The sequence below is a fragment of the Triticum aestivum genome, chromosome 5D (genome assembly GCF_018294505.1).
Source record: "Triticum aestivum cultivar Chinese Spring chromosome 5D, IWGSC CS RefSeq v2.1, whole genome shotgun sequence".
NCBI lineage: Eukaryota > Viridiplantae > Streptophyta > Magnoliopsida > Poales > Poaceae > Triticum > Triticum aestivum.
Window position 1 is genome coordinate 13,388,521 of NC_057808.1, and position 23,176 is coordinate 13,411,696.

The 23,176-nt window shown below is 42.6% G+C and overlaps 2 protein-coding genes and 1 long non-coding RNA gene across 5 annotated transcripts; 1 reads left to right on the forward strand and 2 right to left on the reverse strand.

Annotated features, from left to right (window-relative positions):
- Positions 1-5,513: 5,513 nt before the first annotated feature.
- On the reverse strand, positions 5,514-9,808 carry LOC123119129 (transcription factor NAI1). Of its 3 annotated transcripts, none has more exons than XM_044538824.1 (4): positions 9,689-9,808; positions 8,776-9,432; positions 8,237-8,617; positions 5,514-5,953 (listed from the first exon to the last, which is right to left on the reverse strand). In XM_044538824.1, the coding sequence occupies exons 2-4, from the start codon at positions 9,394-9,396 to the stop codon at positions 5,831-5,833; spliced, it is 1,125 nt and encodes a 374-aa protein (XP_044394759.1). In that variant the 5' UTR covers positions 9,397-9,432; positions 9,689-9,808; the 3' UTR covers positions 5,514-5,830. The 3 variants fall into 3 exon arrangements, with proteins under 3 accessions (XP_044394759.1, XP_044394757.1, XP_044394758.1); XM_044538822.1 differs by having other exon boundaries at positions 9,583-9,750; XM_044538823.1 differs by having other exon boundaries at positions 9,587-9,728.
- A 5,477-nt stretch (positions 9,809-15,285) lies between these two features.
- On the forward strand, positions 15,286-15,982 carry LOC123124113 (uncharacterized). The gene is made up of 2 exons (XR_006460976.1): positions 15,286-15,568; positions 15,656-15,982. It is a non-coding gene; the product is annotated as an uncharacterized lncRNA (long non-coding RNA).
- Positions 15,983-16,364: 382 nt separating this feature from the next.
- LOC123119130 (uncharacterized) lies at positions 16,365-21,238 on the reverse strand. The gene is made up of 6 exons (XM_044538825.1): positions 21,109-21,238; positions 18,507-20,179; positions 18,128-18,429; positions 17,333-18,023; positions 17,176-17,256; positions 16,365-17,102 (listed from the first exon to the last, which is right to left on the reverse strand). Exons 1-6 carry the CDS (start codon positions 21,158-21,160, stop codon positions 16,548-16,550), a joined length of 3,354 nt encoding a protein of 1,117 aa, XP_044394760.1. The 5' UTR covers positions 21,161-21,238; the 3' UTR covers positions 16,365-16,547.
- Positions 21,239-23,176: the final 1,938 nt, after the last annotated feature.

The window sequence follows — 23,176 nt, forward strand, 5'->3', positions numbered from 1 at the left end:
GACACGTTAAAATCCAATGAGGCTTACTTTGCTTTATGATTACAATTCACCGGTGTTTATTAACCCGGCCTGGCTTTCGACTATAATTCGCCAGTATATGATAAGATAATATCCGGTGTTTATTAACCCGGTCTGGCTTTGTTCATAAGCCGACAACATATGACAATTCAACGGAGCATTCGAGTGCTCAAATTTTTGGGTTATCACCCTTACTGCACTAGCTTGATAAGCCGGCAGTGTGATCAAATATCACAGGTATGATATATCTGGTTATGATTATATATGGTTATACTTAAACCAACCCTGGTTATAAACTATTTTAGTTTCCAGTGATTATATATTCGGCATTATGACCCGTCCTACGGTAAACCGTCAGGACACTTGTGATCTGTTTGTATGCAGGAACAGATTCAAATTGCCAATATTTGGCAGATCTTAAAATTGGCGGATCAACAGTGTCATATAAAGCAAAATATGCACGATGCCATAGCAGATCAAGAGTTTAAGCTAGCCTATTACAAGGCATCTCATGGCCCAACGAGACTAAGCGTTCATCGAGGTTATTGGTACACTAACATATTCTCATAAGTACACCGGCTTATGATTGTTGGCGGGTTGAAGCCTCAGGATCTTCCGGCACCTCCTCTTCATCCTCAACTCCTTGCTTATCCATCAGCTGAAAGTCAGGCATAGCCCAGTTGATACCGGTCAACGCTCTAAACACAGCTTCATCGTCAATAAGATTTGATGGATCAATGTCAGGGGCAAAGGTGTGCTTACAAATCGGAGGGATCAGATCTGTTGGCTGATGAACCGGCGCGCCAATTTTCTTGTTGTCAGCATCATAAGCCGCCTGATATATGGATAAGCTGGTTTCGTCAGCTAGCTTGCTTTCTAACGGACGCATAGCTCTTGCTATTTCTGCAAAGTCCTCGGCACTGAAGTTAGATCCATCTTCTTTCACACTCGGGCAGCCGTTGGCCAAATCTTCCGGGTCGAGATCGGCTTGCCATGCTTTGGCCCGGCTTAAGGCAGTTAAAGCGCCAGCTCTAGCAGCTCCCCGTTTCAAGTCCTCAATTCTTTTGGGCAGCACTGATAATTGCTTCAAAGTGTTTTGGATAAGTGTTGAAGGAGCTTTCTTATGCATTGTAGCAGCGATTGTTCGTTGGGCACCAGTATATAACTGTTCTACAAGAGTGTAGACAACTTTAAGCCGGACGCGCATATCTGAGCCCAACTTAGCACTCCTTGAACCTGTATCCATCAAGGTACGGGTAAGCCGGTAGCCGTTTCTAAGATAATTCTTACAATACAAGGGAGATGTGTTCTTACCAAAGATGGCTGATGTCATAATATTAATCTGCTGCTTTAAACCGGATAACTCTTCAGTCACCGGCTTAAGCGCGGCCTCAGCATCTTCAGCTCTTTTCAGCAGGGCTGACTTTTCTGTCTCCCAACCTGCTTCTTTAGCTTTAAAGCTTTCCTTCAATTTTTCCATCGCTGCTAAAGCACTGGTCACTTCATCCTTGGCTTTGGAGGTTTCTGCTTGTTGAGACTTGATATTTTCTCGAAGGTCGGCGATTTGGGATTCTTTACTAATCAGCTCAGACTGCAAGAGATAAACAATTCATGAGCTGGCAATGAATTTATACGAAGTCCCAATCACAATACAAGTATTATGTTTGGCACTTGGGGGCTAATGTCTATTGCTTCTTCAAATATTGTGAAGTCCCAAGCACAATACAAGTATTGTCCTTCGCACTTGGGGGCTAATGTATACTGCTCTTGTCAAAAGATGAACATATTGGTTGACCCGGAGTAATCCGGCTTATGAAGACTACGAACAGTATTATGCAATTCCTACAAAATAAGTTTCGCCTTAACATACTTGTTAAGCCCACCCTTGGGGGCTACGGATGCAATGTTGACTTCTACTACTCAAAAGTCCCAGCTTAACATATCTATTAAGCCGGCCCTTGGGGGCTACATATGCAGAGTTGAAGTACTATTATCATAAAGTCCCGGTTCATCTTCAAAATATAAACCGGCCCTTGGGGGCTACTGATTTGTATCTATGCAACTATTGAAATTTACAGCACATTCCATTCTATCATGTCCAATAAACTTGGCAGCTAATGGAAATATATTTATATGAAAGGAAGTGACAGCGTTTACCTCATAACGATCCTTCATCAAGTTCACTAAGCCGGCTTCAAAATCACGGCGGGTGTATAAATGATTCAAGTAGCCAAATGGATGTCTTGGGCGCTGAACTGGGTGTAGTGTTCTAAATCTACCTTCCACTTGCCTTTATCCTCAGCAGAAATTTCTTCTTTGGTGTTGTGCCTGGACAAGACATCGGGATGACCTTCGATGAACTTAGTGAAAACCCTAATGGATCTATGAGGAAGAAGAAGAACTAACCAGGGCTGTTGAGCGGCAGAGGTGCGCGGATGAGATCAGCTGATCCGAACAGGTTGATGCAGCGGCCGTTGTCGGAGTAGAGGCGAGGGTCGACGGCGGCGGCAGAGCTCGTGTGCTAGGGCGTCGCGAGGAAGAAGACAAGACGAAGAGGCACGGGGGGGGGGGTGTGAAAGAGACCCCCGGCCCTATTTATAAGGCGAATGGATAAATGACAAGCACGGGAATCGAGGAGGCCAAAAACGGATATGTGACAGTGTAGACGCCTCGATTTTCGGAGATTCATTAAAAATGAGGAGATACATTAAAGATTCTGGTTTTGTGTAAAATTAATGACAGGTGACGTCACGTCGGGTTACGCTGATCCCAGAAGATGACGTCAAGGTGAGTTACAAGTTCTCGCGAAGGTAATGAAGGAGGGATTTTTCTAAGTGTTGAAGATTGATGTGAACAAGTTCAAATCAACCTGAGCCTAATGTTGGGGATATAGCTATTGAGGTAACCCGCCCAGGAGGGGACGGGTTAAGCCCATGGCGACTCATAAGACAAAGCCCATGAAGGAATCAAAGATGGCGGTTCATGAGGATAACTTATGAAGGGCCCAAGGCCCATAGGCGGCTTAAGGCCCGTATGTGTAAACCGCCATATGTGTATGACTTGTATTATAAGGCAATTGTAATTAAGTCACCGGACCGGACATGTTTATGAGCCGGCCGGGACTTTGTAAGCCACCGAGCGTCAACCTGAGTATATAAAGGGACGACCCACCGACGGGTTAGGGAAAGAAACAAGAGATCGAAAGCTAGGTCAAGCGTATTCGCTCCCTGGTAATCGAGACACAAGCAATACCACCTCAAACTGGATTAGGCCTTTGCCTTCACCTCAAGGGGCCGAACCAGTATAAACTCCCTGTCTCATTTGTCCCGTTTAACCCCTTTGAGCTAATCTCGTTGCGATGGCTCCACGACTAAGTCCTCTCACTAGGACATCTGCCGTGACAACCCTACGACAGTGTAGGTTCACTCATTTTGCTCCGTATGTAGTCCATATTGAAATCTCTAAAAAGGCTTATATTTAGGAACGGAGGGAGTACAAACGAGTGCGAAGTTATGTAGGACGGGCTATACGGTGCCTGTTATTTTCAAACATTCAAAATGATACTATGAAAACCGTATACATATACTCAAAGGATCTGTAAATTTTTGTTTAAAGATATTATGATTTGCAAGCTACAGAAAAAAATCCTAGCCCAACAACAAAACGATTTGGCCCATTTTCATGTACTATTACGCCATGTGTGAAGTAATCCCTCCGTCAAAGTTAGTACAAAGTTGAGTCACTTATTTCGGGACGGAGCAAATTAGTACAAAGTAGAGTCACTTATTTTGGGACGGAGGGAGTACATTGTTATGGAAATTTTATCAAACTTATTATGTATGTATTTCTGTATGTACAACTATTCTGAAAAAAAAAATCATTGTAGAAAATGTTATTTTTATAACAGCCTTCATGTAGCCTGCCCTGCACTAGTTATTTTCCGTTACAAACACACTATCCATGTCTTGATAGTCATGACTAGTTCCACCGCCGAGTAGCCCTTTTACGCCGTTGTACATGTTTGTTTGTGATGCTTTAGACCTAATCTAATTAAGTGTGATTTGCCGTTGTTCAGGTTTTTGTTCGATTTCCCTTTAATTAGTCGAGCGGTACTTTTTCTTTCTTCTTCTTTTTGCACTAGGCTTTATAATGTGTCTCTTTTTGGGTTTGTAATGCCCTTTTTAATCAAGGCAGTTTTTCTGGCAACATTCGGAAAATGACTAGTTCCACTGCGAGTACAATTGCATCATCCATCCATCTCAACAGAAAGCATTTGGACATGCACAATGAGCAGGAAAGCGAGCCTTTTACAGTCAGCATGCATGCAGCCACCCAGAACTCAACACCCAGAAAATGGGACACTAAAGTAGCTTCTGCTTGCAAACCTCCAAAACCATTGCAACAACAGTCCATTAAAAAAACTTGGGCTTTGGCAATAAAATATGCTGCACCATGAGCCAATTATTGAAGCCTTTTCATCCATGCACGCACATGGCAAATTGATGATTATGGTAAACAAACATAATGTACCTCTTTTGCATTGTCTTGAGCTGAGCTAAAGCTCACCTCACCTCACCTAGCCATGCATAAACTAAGAGTTCCCTAAGATATGCCGAGCTGTCTCTCACTGATCTCGGCTGCAATTCTTAATTCTTATATATGTTCTTCTTCTGTGTTGCGTTTGGTTGGGTAGTAGTAGTACTACATCAACTACTACTTGTCTGGCAATGACCAAAAGATGGTGTGTTCATCCATCCTCCTACCTAAACTAATCCAATCAAATGAAATCGCCAACAAAGCACGGATCAAATCACTCGAGATCGTCGTTAACGTGTTTTTTAATCATTTCATGCATGATATATTCCATGATGGGGAACATGACGATCGTCTGTCTGTATTAACCGGCATATACTATGTGCATGTTGAGTATGTACATACATATATGTGCAGATCCAGAAGATCTTCTTGGCTTGGCCTACCAACTAAAGACATGTTGCATTTTATGCAGACAGCACTGTGCCAACTTTGCACTGCATATCTCAACCGCTTTCTCTACCCAATAATGAACTCGATCTGAATCTCTGGTCGATGTCTTATCTTTAAGGCTGTGCAAATCACGCAATATCTCCTAAATAAATCAAGAGGGCCAATGAGATAACGCAGATGAGCTAAATAATATTATTCTTGCATGCATGACTCATGAATGAGTCGGAGAGAAGATATGCATTCATGGATAACGGGATATGATCTCATGCATGCACTACTAGTAGTAGTTAAATTATTTTAAAGTAGGATATTGTGGGATATTTTTGGATAGAAAAAATACTACTAATATACTATAATTGATGAGATGCTAAGACTTTTCATACATATATATGGAATTAATTGCAAAGATCGTATCTGCAAAATTAGTGATTCCTTAATTGATGCAGACGGTGCAACATGAAAGACAATGATGCATACTGCAAGCTAGTATCTGGCAATATATAGCTAGGTTTGTCAAAAAAAATGCATAGAAGAATTATCCGAAAATCCAAGCATATATGGCTGTCGTCATTTTTTCATCAGTGTGATTGGGATTGAGCAACAGCAAGTAGCTAGCTAGCAACCAAAACTTGCAAACCTGTGGCTGAGAAATCCTCGTCGCCATGCATGCACGCATCTATAAGCTGATCATGCATGCATGCATGCACTGATGCACACCATCGTAACGAGGAATTCCTCACCATGAATTTATCTCTCAATTTTCAGAATATAAAATCATCCAAGGAAAGGCTCGATCCATCGACTTGCATGAGCTAGCTAATTAAGCTTAGCATTCTCTCTTGGTGGCACTATTTCGATCATCAGAATTATTGTCAGCATAGTGTTGGCGCAGCGACGAGTTGAGCCGCGTCACGATCTCCTCCACCGTTGAGTTGAACCCCTCTTCCACCTGAAAAAAAAAAGGTTGTGCAAAGTAATTAATATTAATCAGTTATTTAAATACGCCAAATATGTATTTGACATACAATTAATATATATATATATATATATATATATATATATATATATATATATATATATATATATATATATATATATATATATATATGCATGTACCTCAAGCATTCCCCTCCCAAGCAAAAAAGATTTGCGTTGTTTGATTACTTTAGTTAAGTGTGTGAATATGTGGTCTTATCTTGAGATCAAATGATGAGATATTAGAGGAAAAAAATCGACAGTGGGATGAGATGCTACAATTTCTTATGCAACTTTGATGTAAAAAAGTATGTTCGTATATACATGTACCTCAAGCATTCCTCTCCCAAACAAAGAAGATTTGCGATGTCTAAATACACCAATATTCTTATCTTGAGATCAAATGATGAGAAGCTATACCATTTTTTTTACAGCAGGATTAAATGCCAGGATTTTCATTTCTTGACAGCAAGCTACATTTATTTGACAGCAGGATAAGATGCTACAATTTCTTCCCCCAAACCTCACTGGAAAATTTACTTAGTATAGCATGTTCCCCATTTGCATTTGACTTATTAATTATCTATTCAACGACCAAATTGCGTGAAGATTACAACATTTCATCAAAATGCCATTGAAGAAAGAATCTCATCCATCTGATCTCTTAATTATGATCTGATCCAGTAGCATGGTTGAGTCCAACACTTAAACTAACGGTCTGATCAACCAATCATTTCTCAAGCTATCTCTGGTGAGTTGTCCTCAACACACACATCATATCTCCATTTTTTAATACTAAATCATAAACATGAAGCCAACAAACTAATTCATGCTTGATCATCTACATATATGCTATCTTTTTTTTCATTTCTAAAGATATATTAGGATATCACATTTGGGGTTTTCACATCTCCATATCCGGTTATACAGATTTCTATAATGGAGTTCACATGCATGGAGTAAAGTACCTCTCCATACAAACAAATACAGTGAATAGAGATGTTCAGAGATCAATGTACAAGTGGCCTACATGAGATGCCTAAATAACCAAGGAATAGGGCCTTCGTGATATATACTGTTGATTCAATGTTGTGTCATCTCAGTGGTTTCAGTGGTTTCTCCTTTTTGAGAGAACATTTACTTGATAATAAAAGTATGCTTCTTGTGCAATGAGGGTCCGGGAGCACCACCGCGCGCCACTTCAAAAAATTCAACAAATGCACTAATTTGGCATTTACTGTTTAATCTTCGTGGGGCTAGCTTGAACCTACAACCTCCATTATCAGGAGCAACTTCCTTAAGGCATCTACACTATATATACTACAAGTTGCCCTTATTAGACATGTGCTTAATGAGAGTTCCTAGTAGAAGCATCAACCATCCATCTTCGAGTGAAAGAACCATCTTTGAACTAACCATTTCCCCACACAATACTGTTTTTTACATCATTGATTGGTCGTGGGCATACTAATTGAGGATCAATGACGCCTCAAGCACAATGTCTACACACATGGCCAATGTGGGCTAGGAGAGTTAGATGATATTTGGTATCATCTTGATATCAATATATTGTTGTTTCTCGAGAAAAAAGAGAGATAGGAGAAGATTTTAATAGAGACGACACAACCCGGAGCAGGCCTAAAATTACTAAAACTTATTGGGAAGATATCTTCACGCCCGAGGCTAGAGCCCCGGGTGTGAGGGGCTGTGGATATGCAAATTTAGATGCCACCTACAAGGCAAGAAATTAAAACAGGTTTATTTTGCTAAACACCTCTTCAGACACACCCATGCATCCATCATGTCGACACTTGACCTTTGTCATATACTCTTTTGCCAAATTAGTAGATGATAATTTTTTTTCGAGAAGGAGGAATGTCCCCGGTCTCTACATCTCATGATGCACACAACCATATTAGTAGACGAGAATGAGATGAAAAATACAAATTTGCTACATGAAAGTTGCATGAGATTTTCTTAATTATGTGTAAGTCGATGTCCTGAACATTCTCATGTCCGTGTCTGGATATTCGCACAGACATGGGTGGAATGATCAAGATTATATCAGATGGTAAGAAAATCTTAGTCGACTTAGGCGTAGACAAGCTTGATGAAATATAGAGGTGCATATTGAGGCAGTGCAATTTGCACTCTTGAGTCTTGACTCTTGACTCTATAACTACTTTGTGCAAGTACGGATGAAATATTATCTTGAAACTTGCTTATAATTAGCTTAAGTAGCTTATAATTAGCTTGCCTTTGCGGTGATGGTGATGATGGCGGTGTCGGCCGGGAAGGGCATGACGCTGGTGTGGGTGATGGCGAGCCGGAGCTCCTCCACCTCTGCCAGCACCCTCACCAGCAGCCCCCTCGCGTTCTTGCAGTGGATCCGCACCAGCACGGTCTTCTCGCCCGACACCCGCACCTCGATCTCCGGCAGCCCGCTGTGGCTCGACTCGCCGGCGTCCTCGTCTTCGTCGTCGTCGTCGGACTTGATCTTCTTGCTGACGAGCACGGCGGAGCGGATGGTGGTGGTGGTGGTAGCGGCGGCGCTGTCGTCGTCCTCCATAGTCTTCACCTTGTCCTGCAGCTCCCTCACGTACTTCACCGCGTCCCCAAGAATCGTCGCCTTGTCCATCTGCACATCACAGTGTAGAATCAGATCAGTAAATCGAAATTAATTCTTGCACATACAATCTTAAATCTGAAGTATAACTAATTACTCTGCAGGTGATTAGCATGAAGAGGAAGCATGGAATGAAACCGAGGAACAAGAGGAAGAGCAAGAAATTAAACCTTCTTGAGGTTGGGGATGACGGTGGAGAGCTCGATGAAGCGCTGGTTGATCTTCTCCCGGCGGCGGCGCTCGGCGATGATGTGGTCCTGCACGGGCCCCGGCGATGCTGACGAGCCGGCCGTGCCCTGCGCGCTGCCTACCGATCTCCTCCCGGCGGCGGGCGTACTGTGGCCTCTGGGGGCGGCAGCCGGCCGCGGGGAGATGTCTATGTCGGCTGGCAGCTGCGCGGCCTGCGAGGACGCGGCGCTGGCGCTGAAGTTCCAGCTCATGGGCCTGCTGCTTGTGGTCGTGGTCCTGGTCCTGGCGCGGGCTGTGTGCGGGGACCACCCGGGTCCGGCGGCGGCCGCGTCGTGGTCCATGGCGGCGCCGGGGCTGTCGCCGGAGCTGGTGCTCCAGCTGCTGGGCTGGTAGTGGTCCACCTGCACCCTCAGGTCCCTGACGCCGCCGCCGGCCGCCGTGGACTCGCGGAGCGCCTGCAGCGACGGGAAGGCGGCACCAGCACTGCTGCCACCGGAGCTGGAGCCAGCACCACCGTATACGGGAGGAGCCGCGGCGGCGGAGGCGGCGTGGTACTGCTGCTGGTCCAGCGTGTTCATCGCCCACTGCATGAAGTCGTCCATGCCTAACTCCCTCCCTCAACCTCAATCGAACGATCCCTGCAGGAACAAATCAATTAACACTCACTACTCCATGAATCATCAACAACACATCAAACACATGCATGGCAGCCCAGCTCAATTGGACTCAAGATGATGAACTCAAGCACAAATATATTCCTATGATTGAACTGCTAGCTCCTCAAATACCTGCCTTCAGATCTCTTCCTCCCTCTCTCTAGAGTGAGAGGGAGAGAGGAAGTCTAGCTTAGCTAGAGAGAGAGAGAAAGCAAAGCTGAATTGAGGGAACACATACCAAAAGAATCGTTTTTGGTTGTGTGTCCTGCTAGCTAGCTAGCTGCTGCTGCCAGTATTATAATTGTGAGGGCATTTCACATTGCACCCCACAGATAATACTAAAAATATATGTGTGTGCAGGATAGCTTCTGTTCCACTGTTTTCTTGGAACTGTGCCCAGTTAAAATACTTACCAGTACGTACGTGCTACTCCCTCAATAATGCAATGCCAACCATATATAGATATTGTTCCAGTCTCACTAGATCTCATCATTTTCACCCTTTTACCAACATGAAAAGTAAATGTCCAAGTTGCAACCAGTGCAATTTCATTTCAATTTTTTGCATTATACTCCTTAACACCGGCTCAAAATACATGCTGCTGGACACATGTGTTGAGCGATGCAGGTTCCACGTTCCCAGAGTCAACTTTTGGGCGCCTTGTATATTCAATCAAACTAGCTGCGTGCGCGCTACATGTAGTCTACCATTACTTAACTGCTTGTTAATCGTGGAGGGCCCATCAGTGACCATTTCTAGGGTTCACACGGAACACGGTTTTTTCGAATGGGGCCGTTGCGTGGCGGTGCACGATCTCCTGTCCACACATGCTTTGAGATTGGTGAGCTGTTTTAGTTTTGTTTTTTACAATACATGGCGTATATGATTTTGTACTATTTGGAAATTCAAGGACATACATGTGAAGCTGTGAATGTTTATAAATTATTTGTGTAAATATTTTTACTACAATAAAGTGCTTGGTACATGTATGAGATATTCCTAAAATTGATTGAAATTATAGATGCCAATGGATATGAAATATACGTGTCAACGATGAAAAATTCAGAAATCTTTAAATAAGTATGAAGGATCGATCAGTGACCATTTCTAGGGTTCACACAGAAGCTGGATTTTCTAACGGAACCACTAAATATTATGAGATTGGTGCAATATTTTAGCAATTTTACAATACAATGTGTGCACCATTTTATATTAGTAAAAGTACATGCTCCATGTCCCCACACTTGGGCACGCTAAAATTGTGTGATAAATATTAATGAATTATATATGCGAACCCTTTTGAAATAGTGAAATGCTTGGTACATGTACAAAATATTTCTTAAATTGATTAAAATATGATTGAAATAATTTTAATTTATATGAATATTATGAATACATTTTTTACATTTTTGGAACAATAAAAATGTTTGGTACATGTATAAAATATTTCTGAAATAAATAAATTTTGCTTTATATTGGTAAACATTTCTGAAACAATGAAATATAACTGAAATAATTAAAATTTGAATATAAATGATATTTTGAATAATTAAAATTTGAACCCATCAGGTGTTTTCAAAATACAACAAAAACCAAATAAAGGATTCCCAAATACAAGAGAATATAAAATGCTGATGTCTGGCCATTGTTGAGCTAGAGCCACTTGATTGGTCAAGCTCACTTAGATATTTATGTATGGCTCGAGCCACTTTTGTTGAAAAAAGACCTTAGATCTATTAATCAAAAACTAGCAGTACAGACACCCCTAGAAAATAAAGAAAATACATCAAGGTCCCTAAGGGGCAGTCGTCTTCTTCGTCATGAAAGGGCTGATGACTGGAGCCACCTGATTGATCAATCTCACTCATTAGAAATAACTTTGATGGCTCATACGTAGTACTCGACCGGCCTTTACACCATTGCTTTGCAATTAATTAACTAATTACTAGAAAAATAAGCCTATCTTTAATGGTTAGGTTCCTTCAGGTGGAACCAGCCCACCCTGGGGTTCAAGCCCTTGACTTGATACGGGTGCTCGCATATTTTTCTAGATTTACTCCAGGTTCTATGACACTATTATTTTAGTGGAATGGTGTGCCCGTCGAGTACGAGATGCCTGTGACGACATTGTCAGTCTCAAGATCTGTCCGGCTCGGTCATCCGGAGGTGTTTATAGGGTTGTGTGTTGGGTGTGTTTATTGGGATGAGTGTGCGTGTGTGTTGTGAACATCTGAGTTTGTATTGCGTTTCTAAACAAAACTAATTACCACATGGTTAGTAACTGAACTAATCAGCATATAAATGTGATGTGCCAAGTGTCACTCCCTTATTGGCTATGGAACTCCATGTGATGCATGTAGATGGATGTGCATGTGTTGGATGCATGGTCCTTGAGATGGACCAACTGGATGAGCAGTTAAAGCCGAGATTGGCGTCACATACATGATACAGTACATCAACATCTTTTGACATGCATGTGGGCCATACTATGTCAGAAGATAGATTAACAGGTATAGTACCAAACATGCATGCATCAGATGGAGATCTAGATCCATTTATGTATACTCCTATATAGATATTTTTGGACCAGAAACTATCTTTGGAACAGCGGTAAAAGTTTGTAGATCGAATCGGTCAGAAGTACATGTGTAAGTAATAACTGTATATATGTAAGTGTCATTTCTGTGCATTTGCCACCGTGCATGCGCGTTCCTGTCCCCATGATTGATCGAGGCTACAGGTGGTGCGTGTTGTTCATGGTTATGGCCTGAGTTAGGTGCGTGCAGGTGAGATACTGTTGATCTAGCTCACCATGCATGCTCTATACACTATACCAAAATTAATCCTAGTCAAGCATCTCCAAGTAGGGCGTGTGCATTGGTTTTGGTTGAGAAGACCTCAGTCTTTCTACTCTCCATATCTTCTTGAAATGACAATGAAAACATGGCATGAATGAAAAAAAATCATTATATTGTACTTTTTTTGTGGGATATTGTACATGTTTCATCTCCAAAACTTTGCACATTCAACTACGCAGAGTTGGCATATCTTCTTCTAATTAATAGAAGGAGAGTGACAAACAACAAAATTACAACCACTCACTTAACTATGTACGCGTGAAAGTATGAAAGCGAGTAAATCATGCGGAGCTAATTTGTACTCCCTTCGTCTGAAAAAGTTCGTCCCAAACTTGTCCCTCAAATGAATGTATATAGCACTAACTTGATGCTAGATACATCCATTTGAAGACAAGTTTTTTCGCACGAAGGGAGTACGAGCGAGGAGCACACGTTGAACCGATCTCCTTTTTTCAGTGAGAAAAGTTGAGCTAATTAGTTAGTCTCTCGCTATGTGGCACAAGAAAAATCACGCGCGATAAGTTGGCGCGCGGACCTGCATTCGCTGGTACGTTATTGGTGCACCTACGTACCCCAAAGCATGAATCACGTGGAGCGATGAAACGTGCGTGCGAGCTGTACAAATTGCGGCCGCAGTTAAAAAATGTGACTTTTAAGTTCAGACACGTACGCACGCTGAGATGTTCAGACAAGGAGACATCATCGGCCAGCCAGCGTCCAAGTTGACATTAAGCACCGATCGATCGTGACGCTCAGATATGAGCAGAATCACGTCGATTGGTCGATGAGGGAAAGCCAGCACCAGAAAATCACAGTGGCGTAGTGCTACTACTGGCACATGCATGCATGATTAATCAATATATCGTCGATGACAAGTCACCGTCGATGAAAGAAAAGGTAGGGTGCGCGCACGTGATGTGGCGCCCGCAGCAGACAGCAGCAGCGTCGTGGGAAGAAAACATACTCCACTCCACTCGTGTGTACAGCCTACCTGAACTGAACTATAGAGACAGACATAGACGTGCATGCATCAACCGGACACGTTCACGTGGACCGGGTCCTGGGTCCATGTACAGATGGCCCACGCGGGACCGGCCCGCGCAAGGACCGCGTGCAGGAATGAGTGTACATGTAAGGTGCGGCGGTGGCCCTGTGTGATGGGCCTGTGGCTTTGCTCCGCCTTGGTGGCGTTCCGGCGCTTCGTGTTTGGCGGGGTCTGTCATGGCTGTGGCTTTTTGCATGATTGTCACTTCATCAATTATGTAGTTGTGGTCGTGGATTTTCGCACGGTTGTCCCTTAATTAATCGTGTGGTTGGGGTTTTTCGCATGGTTGTCCCTTAATCAATTCGTGTGGTAGTTGTGTGTTTCTGTATCGGGTTTTCATCTGATTTCCTTGATTAACCGGGCAATTCTTTTCTTAATGAAATGCAGAAACCCTCACCCTGAGGTGTTCTGAAAAAAAGTGTACATGCAAGCTGGCTTCGCAGGGGTGTAATGTGACATGTAAAAAACATACTACAAGGCGCGTGTATGTCTAGCAAGTTAATTCGTTTGTGTAACACTTTTTTACATCTCATGGCTTTTTTGTAGTAGTATATCATAATGATTGCTTCCTTCGACGAATTAATGTACCGTTTCACCACACTGGCGTGCCCAGGTTTTTGAGTGTTCATACACCCCCTCCCCCCTCCCTTTCACTCTCTTTTGTTTCCGGATGACCCCCCTTTCAAATCAATACGTCTCTCCTTGCCCCCTTTCTCACGAGCTACTGCTTCCGTCGAACCCTCCCAATCGTCGCCCTGGCCGATGCCGACAAGCACACCAGTGTGCTCCACTCTCATCCTCGTGTTGGTTGCCGGTTCTACATCAATGCCCCCGCATCCACGAACCCTAGAGTCCGAGAGTGGAACTCGCCGGAATCAACCCTTCTGGTGGTAAGAGCCATGACTACTCAGTGGTGTAGGGCTGTAGGTAGTAGCGATTTGGTGAAGGGACGAAAGGCGGAGGAGATTTGGCAATTACACGTATAGGTCGATTTCCACCTCATAGTGGTGGCGTAGCCAAAACCATGACATAACATGTCACACCCAGATTAGATCGAGGGATACCGCTGCCAGGGACCAAATCTTTTAGGTATAGAAAAAAGTTCAGAGACAAAAACCATAATTCATGATAATTTGAGGGACAAAGAGTTGCACTTCTCTCTTTGTGAAAAAGGAGGCATACGACCAATTCCAAACAGGTGACATAATAACGGACAAGAAAACGATCTATTTTTTGGCTAGCATGCTCTTGTGAAGGAAAAGCCCACCCAGCAACAAACAACAAAGTCCAATTTCTAGTAGTGAGATAGAGACTGAAAAGTATACTGGACGAAGGAGACCTGCACATACATAATCGTCACCGTATCATTCCAAATCTCTTAAAGTATAGAGATTAGAGAGTGCATGACGGGCTAAGCAAAATTAATCAAGTAATGGCACTCATCATACGCCAAGTTAGCATAGTCTAAACTGGCAACCGAAGCAGCAACAGGGATATCTTTGATTCGTTGCGTGCGTGACCTCGGGCCAATAGTTGTTCGCTCCGACAAATCTTAATTAACAATGCTCATTGACAATTAATTTCGCTTTAGTTGGTTGGGTTGCTAGTATTACCAGGTGGCAAGAGTAAACTAAAGAGGTAAATACACCAGAGGTACAACAAGTTGCACTTGATGACCACTTTGGTGCTTGATGTTGAAAAATACACAAAACTAGTGCAAAAACTTGTGTTTTGGTGCACGCACGGTGCAAAACCCAGATGCCGCAGTGTACAGCGCCAGCTGGACGTGACAGCGTGGCGGCGGGCCCGACTGTCAGTGGCTGCAAGCCTGCATGCAGGCTGAAGCTCGGTTTGTTTGCAGATACCCCCCTCATTTGATATGGATTATAATAGAAAAAGTCCCAGAACGTTATGACATATGACCCCAGTTCCCAAACCCACGTTGCGAAATCGCAGCTTATTCCCCAAATCGCGGCAGCGGCGGTGAGGCTTTTCAGGCCGGTGGCGGTGAGAGTTTTCTGGCCGGTGGCTATGCGGGTTCTCAGACCGGTGGCGGAGCGCGTTTCCCGACCGACGGCTGGACGAAGGCTGCGGCCGCCGTGAGCGTTAGGTCTGGGCGCCGGGGACGAACGGAAGATGGGCGGCGCGGGCGAACCCAAGGTCGACGAATGGAAGATGGGCGGATGTGTACTACAACCCGAAGAGATCATCACAGGTGTTGAATCTCCCCCAGCCCCTACCCTCTCTCTGTCTCGATGGTTTTTGTGGTATTGAACTGGAAGGGGCTTTTTTCAATTTTCAGGACGATAAACAGAGGATGAGCTGCACAAGTTTGATTTTAGGTTGCTGCAGAACTAGTTTGATGCTGAGAAGGTTGATGAGAAGGCAAAAAATGGAGAAGAAGAATATGTCAAGGATGAACAAGGAGATCGAGACTGGACTGTAGGGATGCTTCTGTATTCTGTTTTCATGATGTTTGGTCTGTTATTAAGTTTGAAGCAGCTCAGAAGTGATTAGAAGTATAATAGATGTAGTAGTAGTATTGGTGCTTGTACTGAATGTTATTCATTTTCAGAATTTTGAATGGAAATGTTGCTTTTGAGGTGCAAAATTCAGTAATTTGCCTCTATTTGCTTCAGGTGAAGTTTGCGCAAGTATAACAGGACATGGAACAGTCACATTTAACATGACATAAGATGCATAGAGTGTATTATTAGTAGTACAATAGGCCTCTCAAACTGGAGGAATTATCATAACAGTACAACTGACTAACTGACTTACCCAACAGTAGAACAAGATGCAACTAACTGACTTACCCAATAGTACAGCAAGATGCATAAACTGTTGGTAAAATACAATAACCTCACAAGGATGAACTATGACAGCACAACAAGATGCATATACTATTTGCAGGCACGGCAAGATGCATATACTGCTGGTAAAATGCATAAACAAGCAAATAACAAGTGATTATCATAGCAAAATGCATAAAAATGACCAGCGCAAGCCCATCTTAACATGATCACAATACATATCACTTCAAATTAAGTTCAGTACATATATTTGTAAACACAAGTTCAATACGTGCAAAATGAAACTAATGGGTTCAGAACAAGTTCAGGCCAAGTTCATCCATGAACTTAAGTTTATCAAAAGCAAGTTCATTCATGAACTTCATATTTTGAACTTTTCCATCACATGGATAGGAAATCGTCGGGCCATCCATCATCAGGTGCATTCTGAGTTATCAGAACTTCTTCCTCGGCCTGCATGAAATTTGCTGCTTCAGTCCAAGTTCTGCTAGCTCCATCATGTCCAAAAACGAGGTTGTAGAAGCCAGGAGCTGCAGCTCTTGCTCCTCTTGCCACATTTGCTCCTGTAGCATTGTGGCCTCCTCGTCCTCTTGCGACATCTCCTCGTCCTCTTGCGACATTCCCTCGTCCTCTAGCATTGTGGCCTCTTGCGACATTCCCTCGTCCTCTAGCATTGTGGCCGCCACCTCCTCCTGTAGTATTCCCTCCTCTAGCATTGTGCCCTCCTCCTCCTCTTGCATTGTGCCCTGCACCTCTTGCTCCAGATGCAGCATTTCCACCTCTTGCTCCACATGCAGTAGTTCCACCTCTTCTGATCCTACCACTTGTCATTGTTGTTGTCATTCTGGGAGGAGGAATTTCTTCTCTAGCATTTGCTATGAAACTTGACTCTGGTAGAGGACCAAAGTCTCTAACAGGTGGATATGCAAACCTCTCCTGAAGGCACATAAAGCAGACATGTAAGTGCATATTACAAACTAAAAGAAAACAATAGCAAATAAGTTAGTACCTGCTCCTGCATCATGAAAACCATAGAGTCAGGAGTTTGTGTTGGATCAAGAAATGGCCTGACAGTATGTGGCATTATGTTCTGCAAAGGTTAGGTACCAAGATTAGATATGTAATCCAATTAAATAAATTGAAAGAACAAGATAAAAATGCATTACGGCAATGAGGCTAGGGTCATCAAAATCTTCCTCTGCTTGTTTTGCTGCCTGCTCATTTTGAATGTCATTGACATGCTTGTGGTGACCTTTCTTGTTATGATCAGCTGCTTTACATATAGAGCAGTGCATGGTGGACCCTGCCTTGGTAAGCTTTATCCCTCCATTCTTGTCTTTCTTCTCTTCTGGGTCTTTCTTTCTGCTTTTCTTGGGCCTTCCCATCACTTTAGTGTACAGTGGTGGGTACACATCAATTCCATGCATTTTTTCCCAGTGACCTTTGTCCCTCAATGGCATTATGTTGTAGGCATAGGCCTTCTTGTAGTTATCAACAGTATAACATGGATGCACCAAGCTTTCAGGCTCTATTCTTTCATGCCTAGCACATGCAACAACATGATGACATGGTATTCCAGACAACTCCCACCTTTTACAGTCGCAGTTGTTCATGTTGAGATCCACCAAGTATGTGTTGTTGAAGGATTTTACCTGGAAAACCCCTTGACCAGCTTCTTGGACCATACAATTAGCTGCCCACCCAACAAACTTGTCCAACTTCTTCTGGATCTTTGGGCAAAGTCTCCCCGTCCACTTGTCCGACTCTCTCTGCTTGCTAACAATTCTGTTGGTTAATTTGATGTGCATGTTGTCCAATGCTGACACAACTGGTAGTTCTCTTGCCTCAAGTATGTAACTACAATTAATTAGAAGTGGCAAACAAATAATTTAGCATTGCTACAATGTGAATGATAGTTGCAAAAACTTTTGAATGTGAAGGAAGAGAAGTGAGGAGCTAACCTGTTGAAAACCTCTGACATGTTGTTAAGCAATATATCACACTTGGGGAATGGGTTAAAAAAGGCCTTTATCCATGTTCTTGGAGCCTGTTTCTCAACCCAATTGTAAGCACCCTCACTATGTGATTTTATCTGGTCCATATTCTTCTGATATGCAATGTCATTGGTGGATCTTGCTATCGACCAAAGATCATTCTTCAACTGCTCACCTTTATGCACTTTGTGGAAATTTTGATATAAATGCCTTACACAAAATCTGTGTTCTGCATGTGGGAATACCTTCTGCACAACATTTATTAAACCCTAGCATGCAAACAAATTAGGTAAGAGCAATGTGTACACAAATAAAAGCATAGTCAAGAGAAATATCAAGTACTGACCTTTTGCTTGTCACTCATGATTGTGTAGGATGATGAGTTGCATATATTAAGATCACCCTTCAAAGATGCTAAGAACCATTCCCAGCTGCTAGTACACTCCACTTCACACAAACCAAAGGCTATGGGAAATATACAATCATTGGGGTCAATGCCTACAGCTGTCAACATGTTCCCCTTGTACCTGGTCTTTATATGACAACCATCCAAAAAAATGATGGCTCTACAACCAGCAAGCCACCCTCTCTTACAAGCATCCAGTGACCAATAAAGAGTGGAGAAATGGTCTCTTGTCACTTTAGTTTTCTCATCAGTCAATTTCTTTGTGCAAAGGAAAAATGTACTTCCAGGGTTGCTTCTTCTTAGCTCCTGCCCATAATCCCAGAGCCACTTGTATTGGTCATCATCCTCACCCCTAATATCCCTAACTGCTGCCCTTCTTGCCCTTCCTAGCTTGCTTCTCTTTGGAATCATGTTGTATTCAACCTGTACTTTATCTTGAAATTTCTTCAGAGACATTTTCTCATTGTCTCTGAATTCTTCTTTGAATTTTCTAGTCAGAAAAGGTGCAGTCAACACCTTCAGATCCCAAGCCTTGGTGCATGTGTGTACTCCATTAAACTTCTTTATGAGGATGCTATTTGTCCTGTTGTCCTTGCCTGCCTTCAATTGCCAAGAGCATCCTGGTTTGCACACTACAACTAATATAGTTGCAGTATTCCTTGTCTTCTTCAGCTTCACTCTGTTTCTAACACTGTAGGCACTTACTGCAAGTCTCAGTTCCTTCATGTCAGCAAAAACCATTCCAAGCCTGAAGGTTGGTGCATTCAAATCAGTAGCTGAGTTAAATGTTCTGAAATTGTACTTTAACTTCTCCTTCTCTTCTTTGGACAGATCCAAGTGAGAGTCATCAAGTGCATCTTCTGGAAGTTCTGCTTCTATGTCAGCTATGAACTCCCTCTCTCTGTGATCATCCACATCCTTGTCCACATTCTCGTCAAACAAATCATCATCCCCCACATCCGGTTCAAAGTCACTATCATGAAATTCCTCATCAGTTTCTTCTTCAGTGCCTGCATCTTGTTGATCTGTATCACTACTCAGCCGTCCTTCTTCAAATTCTTCATCGCCGACACCAGCTCCTGAGGAACTACAACCTTCACCAAATGAAACAGACCTCCTAGCTCTTTTTCCTCTCTTCTGTTTTGGATTGTTAGCAAATTCTGTGAAAATGGTCTCTTCTATAAAGCTAACATTTTGTTTCCCCTTGCTGTCTTTGATTGTACTGATAACCTTGGGCAATTCAGGAACTCCATATGCCATAACATCATCTCCAGTAAGAGTTTCTAGTGTATCACCATGGTCAATAATGAGGAGCAAATTTTTGTGCTCAATTGTTGCACCAATCATTAACAGTATGTCAGCATCACATGTAATCTGCTTCAGACCATCTTCTATTGATTTGCCAGGTTGACACCAATATATGTCATGCTTGGAAACACCTCTATCATAGCTCAACTGCTTCAGGAAGTCATCAATCCATAGTATAGACCAAGTGTCACTATCACAATTGTCAAACCAATCCACTTCATAGTCAAGATATGTCATATTGCTTCCATTACCACAAAAGAAACCTTTGTGGTGTATTTGGACAGTAAAACGACCATCAAAAGGCCCTGCAATTCAGTTAACTTATAAATGCATATGCACTTAACACAACAAATAGGAAAACAGAGAAATGAATTTGCATTTCCAATAAACAGATCAATGCATATTCAGTTAGGCAAACAATTTGTAAACTGAAAGTGGAAACAGAAACTATTGCTAGAAAGAAGTTCATATTCAGTTTTAGTTAACGGGAACTACAAAAAATTCCTGTTACAATCAGGTTTACCACACTTAGTTAAATCTATCAATCTTTGTTAACTGAAACTATCTATAATTCATGTGTTGAAATATTCAGTTACATTCAGATGACCGTTGTCCACAAATTCAGTTAACACACTGTCGAAAAAATTCAGTTACACCCGTACATTTAGTTTGAATTAATCTCCATATTCCTGCAGACATTGTTAACCATACGGGAAAAAGATTGTCCCTAAACATAGGTTATTCTTTCAATCTTTGTTAACTGAAACTATCTATAATTCATGTGTTGAAAAATTCAGTTACATTCAGATGACTGTTGTCCACATATTCAGTTAACACACTGTCCAAAAAATTCAGTTACATGCGTACATGCAGTTTGAATTAATCTCCTATATTCAGTGCACACATTGCTAACCATATGGGCAAAAGATTGTCCCTAAACATCTCCCGATCCTATCTAACCACTGAAATTATTCTCCTGGCGATCTCCAACAAAATCCTATGAAAAAAATACCAACTTCATAAACCTGATATAAACCCTAGGAAGAGTCGGATCTTCAGGGCCTCGATGCTCTTGTGATACCATAGCTAATTATACCTCACTCCCTAGAACTCGAAAAACACATCCAAATAAACTTCTCCACAACATGATAGAACGTTTGCCCTAACCAAAACATGCCATAGCAGGGGTGAGAGAGGGGTCAGAGAGGCGTTCGAAAGGGCGAAAATTACTCACCATAGCCTGGTGCTTCCTCGCCGGGCAGCCGACGCCGAGGCTCCTCCGTCATCACCTCGCCGACGGTGGTCGACGGTGCCAGCGCCGTGTCTGCCTTGAGTCGATCGCTGGACAAAAGGAGAAACGAATAGACCAGGGTATTGCGTACGCATATAGGTTAAGGGGACGTTTTCTATTATAATCCATATCAAATGAGGGGGGTATCTGCAAACAAACCGAGCTTCAGCCTGCATGCAGGCTTGCAGCCACTGACAGTCGGGCCCGCCGCCACGCTGTCACGCCCAGCTGGCGATGTACACTGCCGCATCTGGGTTTTGCACCGTACGTGCCCCAAAACACAAGTTTTTGCACTAGTTTTGTGTATTTTTCAATATCAAGCACCATAGTGGTCATCAAGTGCAACTTGTTGTACCTCTGGTGTATTTGCCTCTAAACTAAAGTAGCAAGATGTCACTAGCCATGCGCCTCATGCATTGGAGCTATTTGTTTTTCTACTGAACCGTCCTATATGAGAACTAGCCTGGCCGGGGTAAGAAAATGGAGAAGGGCGTGCAAGTAAAAACAAATAAAAATGCTCAAAGTATTTGTTAAGACATTATCTGAGAAACAATATTTCCAAGTTACCACACAAACTATATTTTATCTGTTGCATGTTACATATTTGTTAATCCCTTTGTGGCAACTACGTAACTCTTAATCGACACGAGGGACTATCGGTCACCATATCCGTATGAGCTCCGGCCAAGAATTTGTAGGTTTTTCCAAAACTTGGAGTAATTATGATCCTATTTCAGTGGAATAAAACTCACTATTTCCTTGGCAAAAAAAAATCAATCAGTGCTGTACAGATGGATAAGAATGAATAAACGCCGGTCCTTCGATAAAAAGAAGAGATTTGCTCTGGGATCTCGAGGTTGGTACGTGCTAATACACTTTTTCTGGCCAAATGATGGGAAGAAGTCAAAATATTGGTTGGCTAAGTGGGATATAATATGTAGGCCAAAAGACCAAGTGGGATTAGGGATTGGAAATCTTGAGGTAAGAACAGATGACTACTTATGGCCATACAGACCTTCGGTGGAGAACAAGGGAGTGTGGGTATAATTATTGCGTAACAAGTACGTACATTCCAAAACCCTTGCACAAATAACGGCATAGCCAAATGATTCACCGTTTTGGAGAGGGTTGATGCGCAGGAAGGCAACTCTACCAAGTTTTGGAAGGATATTTGGTTAGGGGACACACCACTAACCATTCAATATCCCACCCTTTCCAATATTGTACAATGGAAAGAAGCTTTCGTTAGTATAATTTTAGGATCAGTTCCCTTAAAAATTCAGTTCAGAAGATCACTTGGGCTACATCTCGTGCGTAGGTTGATGAAGATCTAACCTATCAGATGAGCCAGATACACTACACTGGGTCGGTGTCAGGGGTATTCTCAGTAAAGTCAATGTATATGGACTTGATAAACACCGGTCCAACCCCAAGGTCGCTACACATCTAGAAAATTAAAGTGACTCTAAAGATAAAAGTTTTTATGTGGTTTGTTCACAAAAAAGTGATCTTGACTAAAAATAACCTCGCAAAACGTCGTTGGGAGTGTAGCAAAAGGTGTTTTTTCTACCATCATGATGAGTGAATTCAACATCTCTTCCTAGACTTCTCACTAGCCAAACTATGGCGCACAGTGCATGTGGCCTTCAATGTCAGTCCACCTAATAACATAGACACCCTATTTGGAACTAGGCTAACTGGGGTAGAGCCTAAACTAGCGGCGCATATTTCAGTTGGAGTGTGCGCATTATTTTGGGCAATATGGAACTGCCGAAATGATGTTATTTTTAACAGACAAAATATTACAATTTTTTTGCAGGTCATATACAGAGCAACTTCGTGTACCCGTACGTGGTCATTACTCAGTCGTGCGGAAGTCAAGAAGCATATGGCTTATGGTGCAACCGTTGGGAGATGGTCGCACAGGATACCTACGACCGGTTTGGATGACGATCCAACAATAAGATGGTGTATAGGCATCTAGTCTTATTTGTGCCGGTTGTGGCCTTGT